The sequence below is a fragment of the Hyposmocoma kahamanoa genome, unplaced genomic scaffold, assembly GCF_003589595.1.
Source record: "Hyposmocoma kahamanoa isolate Upper Pololo Valley unplaced genomic scaffold, ASM358959v1 94777, whole genome shotgun sequence".
Classification (NCBI taxonomy): Eukaryota; Metazoa; Arthropoda; class Insecta; order Lepidoptera; family Cosmopterigidae; genus Hyposmocoma; species Hyposmocoma kahamanoa.
This window is the reverse complement of record NW_020654951.1, coordinates 8,097-17,011: the sequence shown is the minus strand read 5'-3', so window position 1 is coordinate 17,011 and position 8,915 is coordinate 8,097. Positions and strand designations below refer to the sequence as shown.

Here is an 8,915-nt window from a genome sequence, read left to right as displayed (position 1 = left end):
AGTAGTCCACAGACCGCCCGAAAAATAGACATTTACTTAATTTGAGCGTCAATCCAACGATAGACAACACCCGTAGTGCTGAATGTAGCCACTCCATGCCCTCCGCGATATCTTTCGATGGTATAATTACATCGTCTAAATAAGCTAACGCCTCTTTATAACGCATAGTTTCTAGTACCTGATGCATCATGCGCTGAAAGGTCGCAGGTGCGTTTGTAAGGCCAAAAGGCATTCGGTTGAACTCAAAATGACTTTCCGGCGTAACAAACCCTGTTTTATGCTTATCTTGTTCTCTGATGGGAATCTGGTAACAACCAGATGCTAAGTCGAGTGTCGTAAAATATGTATGGCCCGACAGCGCATTCAACTGGTCATCTATAAGAGGCGTAGGGATTTTCCTTTGCCGTCTTTTTGTTCAAAGCTCGATAGTCGATACATAAACGATAATCGCCTGTCTTTTTTTTTACCAAATCAATAGGACTAGCTTAGGCAGAAGTGGAGCGGCGTATTATGCCATTTTCTAATAATTCACTAATCATGCCTCTCACAATCTCCTTTTTTTTTATGTAAAGAAGGAGGCAAACGAGCCGACGAGCCACTTGATGGGAGGTGGTCATCGTTGCCCATGGACATTTGAAACATCAGATGAGCTTTTTGAAGAACCCCATGTCATAGCGCAAAAGGAACACTTCAGGAGGAAAATCATTCCACACCTTGCAGGTTCGAGGAAGAAACGAACGTGATGCCCGTGTGGTCTTACAATGCCAGGTATCTAAGATGTGGGGATGGACTCTACTCCTTTGGCGGGAGGTGCGATGGTAGAAACGAGACTGTGGCACCAGTTCGAAAAGATTCTCAGAGCACTCCCCATTATAAAGACGGTAGAACATACACAGAGAGCCAACGTCTCTCCGTAAGCTAAGGGGCTCCATACCGTTTGTGAATTTGGGATCATCGATAATACGAACAGCCCTACGTTGGATAGAGTCAAATGCATCAAGCTGGTATTTGGGAGCTCCTGCCCAGAGATGCGAGCAATACTCAATATGGGGCCGTACTTGTGTTTTATATAACAAAAGTCGGTGACCTGGAGAGAAGTACTGCTTCGCTCTATTGAACACTCCGAGCTTTTTTGAAGCCAGTTTGGCTTTGCTCTCCAAATAACTCCGGAACTGGACTTCGCTCGTGATGTCTCCAAGTATCCCAATACTCTTTGAGATGGTAAAGGTAGGGCCTTTTCCTTTCCTTTAAGCGATAAGGCCTATAAACCATTGGGCCATCATCTAGTAATCTAATAGACATTTCCACCTCAGTTGAGTGACCTAATTCCGAAGTGGTGAACGCAAAACAATGGCGAAATGTATTTATCAGTAACAGCAAATTATCTTTGATCGATTCAGACAAATTATCTCCAAATTTTACGTCCGACAAACAAATAGGCTTAGGTTGATCTAGATGAGTTTGAACCGACACGCGCATAATGCTGGTATCAACCTCTTCACGTGCAATTCTTTCTCGCGTTATGAACACGTCCTTTGGTATAATTAATGAACTTAAAGCATTCACCGCAATTTGACCTGGACTCTGATTAAAACGATAAAGGCCAGTAAGAATGTAGTGGTAACTTCCTAGTTTATTTCTGAGACCTCCCTCGATAAACACATCTCCAGAAAATGTTAATTCTGTATAAACATCTATTATAATGACACCAGAAACCTGCACATCTTCCCTACAATGAATTTTAATCGTACTAGAGGACATGGTTTCCTCACCGTTTAACAATTATGAGATTTCTAAACAGTCATTAGTTTTCTGAATGATTATATGGGGTTGTTCAGTAAACGTCTGACCTATCATCAAGGGCACTTTCATGACGTCATCAGGAACTATTAACAATTCCGTATCGGCTTCAACCCCATCAATTTATAGGCGCGCCTTAGTACGACCGTTAGGACGTACTAAGGGGCTAGATCCGTTAGATGTACCATAGAATTCCCGAAACCTCTCAATATAGGTAATTTAGTACTAACCAAGTTTCCTATGCCCAGTTTCAAAAAACAGGAATAATTTACCATAGTACACTCGCTTCCTAAATCCACAAATGATTCAAAGGGAACATTATTCACTAGAGCCATTTTATAATATTTATCACCTGTACTATGGCCTCGTGAAATTTTATTGACAGTCTTTTCGGCAGATAGTAGGTTGGAATAACACTTTTCTGTGTCGTAACCGATCTTGAGGTACTTCTCACATTTTCTAATAGGCAATGTGCATTGACTGGCTACGTTTCCTTCTCGTTTACAATTGACGCAGCGCAGAACCCTATTCTTAATAAAAACTGGCTTAGGACGCTTATTAAGCGTATCCAAATTACCTGAAGGCTGTGGCCTCACGTTTTTTCGATCGATATTGGGCTTAAAACTCCCAGAATTTCTGAGATACGTCAATAATTTGTCTAAATCTTCAAACTGGGCAGCCTCTGCTCCTAACCGAACCGTTCGATCGTCGATACCATGGAGGACACAATCGACTGCTCGTTTTCCGGTATTGCTACAACGATTGATTAAAGCTATTTTATCATAAAAATAGTCCTCCAATGAATCATTGAAACGAGCACGCCTAGCTAACATATCGCTCAACATCTGACCGTAGTTTCCATCAAATGGGAATGCCGCCAAAAGTTTTGTTTACAACTCCGGTCAAGAAAAGAGAACCGATGGTAAACCTTCGTACTACCTCTCAGCAACACCCTTTAATTTAATTAGCGCAAAGTGTACTATTTGCTTCTCTGACCAGCTATAAATGGATGCACATTCATTAACTTTATGCAGCCACATAGCCATTGTTTGCTCTTTTCTTGCTGGATCAAATTCAGGTATGGTATTATTAAAAGAATTTATTTTATCTGAGTCAGGAGCAATCAATTTCAAAGCGTGAACTAGAAGATTGAGACTGGATTCAGGAGAGCAATTATTTAAATACGGCAGATAATTACTAGCCCTATCAGGGTTTGCAATGTTACCTGTAAATCACGGCGCAGGGAGCTCCGAGAATGGCTGCTACGGCTGCGGCCCTCAGTGCGCTTTTGGATGCGAGGCTGGCTATTAGAGCTGCCTTGCGAATGTATTGGATTTGAAACTGTTATTTTTTTTTAAAGTTGGTACTTAACCGTTGTGTAAATAACGTAAGGTACGATTTTCAACAAAAATTTTTGATCTTTTGGTGTGGCCCTCGGTACATACAAGAATAGAATACGATATTTAAAAAAAATACTGTTTTGTAATGATAATAAAGAACAGGTATTTTGGTTACATGTTTGCATCTACTAATTGACTGTTATTTCTTAGATGGATAAACTACTGAATACTTAAATGTAAAGTGAGAGTGTGAGAGCAGATCGGTTCCAAGCGATGCTACCAGATGCAAAAATGTAAGGGTATCCATGTTTCTATGGGCAGGCCGTGTCCCGAGGGTGACAAACGGTAGCCTATATGACTTGAGAATGTTAACATGGGCAGACTGTGTCCCGCGGGTGGCAAACAGTAGCCATCACATGACTGGAAGGAGGGCAGGCCGTGTCCCGTATGTGGCAAACGGTAGCCATTATATTGCGCGTTTCAACATGTGAAAGAGTCATAGGAGAGCAGGCCGTGTACCGCGAGGTACAAATGGCAGCTAAGAGCCGTGTTCTTTGTATGGCAAGCTATATTCAATAATTCATCCATTCGGTCGACCGTGTCTCTCGGATGGCAAACGGAGACTAGAATTGGTGTGCTTCTGTGAGCAGACAGTGTTCTGCCGGTGAGTTGGTATTATATACTTACTTGATTTCAGCTCGTCTGTAATAGATGGCATAGTGCATCCAAGTAATATGTAAATATAAAGTAAATACTATAGAACACAATAAATTTAAGATTCTGGCATTTGTTTGGCATCTGAATTTAAATAAATTGAAATGAAAAATGATATCTTACAATTTGGTGTACAAATAAATAATAATGGTTTATGGTATCTATCACAAAAATGTACCAATAATGGTAAATAGCGAGCGGTTAGGTATTAATGTGGTGGTAGTGCTTGTCTGACAATGTAGTATGTGGTGTTGTATGCAGCAAATACCAACCGCCTGCTGTGCATGAAATTATGGTAAAGTTAAGATAAAAAATATAAACTATCCTATTAACCCTAACGGTGAGACCTCAAGAGTCGTTCCAATGAATTTATCTAATTGTGCAGCCCTACAACCTAACCTAACCATAAATATATAGACGGAGAAATATACATACAATTTGTATGACTAATACATAATGATAGGAAATGAAACTATTTTTCCGGATTTAAATCGCGTATATTTGTCTTTTCAAACAAACGGTTTGTTGTATACGCGATTTAAATCCGGAAAAATAGTTTCATTTCCTATGTGTAACAATCGCGAAAACCTAAGAACTCGATACATAATGATAGGTTTTTCTTAGTGTGCTATGTGTGTTGGTTGCCGACGAAGCTTTTTTCTGTTAAGTAGTGAACTATGTTGCACTTGTTTAAATGTATGTTACGACCTTGCGTTTTCTTGTTAAATAAATGATGTTCAAAGTTGAACATTCTGCCATCTCTCAGGAACAGAACTCCAGCTGATGTAATTCTATATTTTCATTTTGATCTTCTTTGGATGTTGGATTGTCTGTTTCAACTGTAGGCTGTAAATACTGTCATCTGTGGTAGTTGGTTGTCTTGTATTTTTGTTGATTGGCTTCGTGGCTTCAGTAGAATATATTGTAGTTGGATGCGGGCGCGGAAGTTGCTCTTTTGTGGGCTCGCTCGAGTGTCTAGAACTGCTACGCACCACTGCTCGGCTGCACTTCACGATCTGGGAACCATAACAAAGTATGAGTAAAATTATAACTAAAATAATTAATTTAAGAAACGAAACCAGTTATGTATGTATGAGAGCTAATTTGTTTCCAAACCGTGTTATCTAATTGTGTGTGTAATGCAATGGAAAAGTTTTCATATTTGGTATAAGAAGCTACAACTTGTACTGAAATGTATTTTTAGCAGCTAGAATGTTATTTTAATGTTTTAATTATGCAGTTATTGGATATTCGTATCACACCAATGTTTTGTAATTCTAGCTCTTCCCTTTGGCCGTCACATATTACTGATGTAGTAACATGACCTTTGACAATTAAAAGCCAAGCGTTCTGCATGTGTAGCTGTTTCCATATTATGTTATTTGACATTGTAAATCGTTTTGTAAAAAGTTTTATTTTTAAAAAGTCGGTCAACAATGCAATTTTCGTTGAATTGCATGTTCTTCACCGCTCTAGGAAAGCAAAGAAATTGTGTTGATTTTTGTGAGCAATTATAAAATTCATCGTGTTTTAATTCAAAATATAACTCATTGTTGTAATCTAACCCGATGTAGGTATTTAATATTATTATACTTTTGAACGAATTGACGCTATTTTTCTTAGGTATTGGAGTGACGTGAATCAACGTAAAATCATTCGTTTCCTGTATAGGAAAGTATGCGTAAATTTGAATGTGGATTCTGTTTTCTACTATTTTGGTATCTAAAAGTAATTGTTGATTTATTTTTAGATTCGATGTAGTTTCTTATTTGCTGACATTATAAGGTCACTGACGTTCTTCGGTGTCTGCACACTGTGTATTGTAGCTCTCGCTAAGTAAATTTCTAATATGCCTGAGTAGTAATCAATTATTTCAGTTATGTAATTGTCGGCTAATAGATATGTTTGCATTATTTGAATGTTTATGTGATTGTTGTCTATAGTGGAATACCAATGGTTGTTTATATCAATGTAATTATTTATAACTTGATTTAATTTGTTCTTTGGCTTATTCTTTCTTCTGTTTGGTTTACTTGTGAAATAGTCGATATCATAAATTTTGTTTGGTGATTAGCAGCTTCAATAAGTTTATCTTGGTTTTTATTTAATGTGTCTACGTCCCGGTAAACTTCATCATTTACACCGAAGACGAATGTGAGAAACTGGCCCGATAAACCTCTCTTCTTGCGAGTTTTATTCACTTCTGACAAGTACTCTGTAATTCTTTCGAATTTTGATTGTTTTTCTAGTAAATGGTAATGTAGTAGAAAGCCCTCTTCATTTTTGTATTTGTGTTCATCTGTTCACATGATCAGTGCTGATGTTTACCATCGGATCAGGTGTTCCTACTGCCTCTCGTCCGATCAGAAAATGACTTGGTGTTAGTATGACGTTATCGTTCATGTCTTTACTTTGTGCACACAGCGGCCTTGAGTTTAGACATGCTTCGATTTGGTGAAGGAACGTATTCAATTCTTCATAAGTTAATGTTTGTTCTCCTATGACTCGGCGTAAGTGGTGTTTCATTGACTTCACTCCTGCCTCCCAAATTCCACGAAAGTGTGGGGAAGATGGAGGAATGAAATGCCATTTTGTTGCTATGGTAGTTAATGCATTTTGGAACTCACTTGATTGTGTAATTTGAAGTAGCTCTTGGCTTAAGAAATTAGCGGCTCCAACGAAATTAGTTCCATTATCACTGTAGATGTGTGACACTGGGCCTCTTCGTGCTGTAAATCGTCGTAACGCAGCAATGAACGACTCAGTAGATAAGTCGCCCCCCAATTCCAGGTGTATTGCCTTTGTGGATAGGCAAACAAAGATTGCTATATATCCCTTATAGGCTTCGTGTCCCCGACCTTTCATAGCCCTTACTTGAATAGGACCTGCGTAATCTACTCCAGTGTGACTAAATGGATAGGATTTGGTTACACTGGCTCTCGGTAATTCACCCATTTCTTGAGTTGCTGTTTTCAATTTATAACGTATACATTCTACGTATTTGGTAATGTAACTGTTAACTTTTCTTTTTCCTCCAAGTACCCAATATTATACAATACTTTTGCCGTATGTACGCCAAGGTCAAACCGTTGCCTCCATGTAATGTTTTCAAGTGAGCGTCGCGTATGATTAGTAACGTCACGTGATGGCTTTGTGGCAACAACACTGGGTGCTTCTGATCGCATGGTAGGTTAGAGTTTTGTAATCTGCCCCCTACTCGTAATAATCCATCGGTATCTATGAAAGGATCCAGGTTTGTCAGTTTGCTTCCTTTTTTCAACATTTTTCCTTTTTTCAAGGCATTATATTCTTCTTGGAACTCTTCTTGTTGTACCTACTAATAATAGTACTTGTTTGCTAGTACGCTCGATTTCCTCGCATTTAATGATTTGTTACTACCGTCCTTGTAAAGAAATCTGTAACAGTACGATAATACTCTGATCATCTTTTGATAGCTTAAAAATCTATCCCATATTTGGTTTTCGTTTCGTTTTTGTTGTATGGTGGCTTCTTTTTATTTCCTCACAAATTTCTGGTACTGTCTTTGTTGTAGGTATGTCCTCATTATTCAACCAGCTAGGACCATTCCACCATAAAGGTAATTCTTGTAATTTTTTTTCATTCGGTTCCTCAGGAGACTATGTCAGCCGGGTTTTGATTAGTTATCACGTGGTTCCATTTTGCTTGTGGTAGTAGTTTTTGTATTTCTGATACTCTGTTGGCTACAAAGGTCTTCCATCTATCGGCTTCTTCTTTAATCCAATCAAGCGTGATCATTGAATCTGTCCAACTATATACTTCCCCTTCATTGAAATTCATAGCTTTGATGACTTTTTCCATCAACTGAGTTAATAATAATGCTGCACATAATTCCAACCTCGGTAGAGTAGTTTTTTGTTTGTTTGGTGCTTCTTTCGATTTTGCTTGCAAAAGTGTCACCCTGTATGTTTTATCGCTATCCTGCGCTCGGCAGTAAATTACTGCACCGTAAGCTTTCTCTGACGCATCACAAAATCCGTATAGTTCTACTTTTTTGCCTGGCGTTGCATAACACCACCTTGGAATTTTTATGTTATCAATCGTTTTTAGTTGTTGTTGTATTTTTGTCCATTTTAATTTAATTTTTTCATCTACAGGCTGATCCCATTCTGAACCATTCGTCCATAGTTGTAATATTATTACTAGATCTTGTTGAATTCTGGGACCAGTTAACATGTTGTTATTTAGGCTTATTTTATTACTCAGTTTTGTAGTTAGCGACTCTTCTTTTACTACTGGTTGATGAGGAATGTAGTATTTGCCTTGGTTATAGTCAGATTTGTGTACTTTTCTCATAGGACCCATTTCTAGATACTCATCTAAAAATTCTTGGTATTTTTGTTGTAATTTAGTATCCATGGCAAACCTTCGTTCTAACTGTGTCAATCTTGCTGCAGCTACTTGTCGAGTATTTCCATATTCCACATTAGGATCCTTGAATGGTAATCGTACTGTGCATGTTCCGTACTGTAGTTTCTTTGTAGTAATTTTGGCACAGTAGGTCATTTTTAGATAATTGATGGGTCTGTGGGTCCTCCTCTAATTCCCAAAACTTGTTTATTTTTTGTATGTCGTTAGTTCGTGTTAACATACTGAGGGATTTCATTTGGTTACTGGTGTTACCACAAACTCTAGATAGAATCCATTCCAATTCGGTGTTTTGAGCGATTATTCCACGTTGAATTTTGTATAATCCGTTAAGTAGTAATTTGCTATATTCCTGAGCTCCCAATATTATATCTATGGGTCCCTTTTTGTTGTAGGTTGGGTCTGCTATCAATTTATTTTCTAAACTGTGCTCTTGTATTGGAGGTAGGTTCGTTTTGGGTAACGTAAGTAACCTAGTTAGTTTAGGTAGAATAATAAGTGTAACTAGTAGCTTATATTCGCTTGAAAATCTTGGTTGTAGTTGTATATTGATCGTATATTTCGAGGTTTTGGGTTTCTCATCTGCTATACCGATCACTTCTGTTTGTATTTTGCTACGAGGGTGCGCCAGTAATTGCGCTACCTCTTCCGTGT

At 38.3% G+C, this 8,915-nt stretch overlaps 1 protein-coding gene across 1 annotated transcript; it reads right to left on the bottom strand.

Moving 5' to 3' along the window:
- Positions 1-7,484: 7,484 nt before the first annotated feature.
- Positions 7,485-8,399, bottom strand: LOC113238095. The gene has a single exon (XM_026474817.1). It carries the CDS (start codon positions 8,397-8,399, stop codon positions 7,485-7,487), a length of 915 nt encoding a protein of 304 aa, XP_026330602.1.
- Positions 8,400-8,915: the final 516 nt, after the last annotated feature.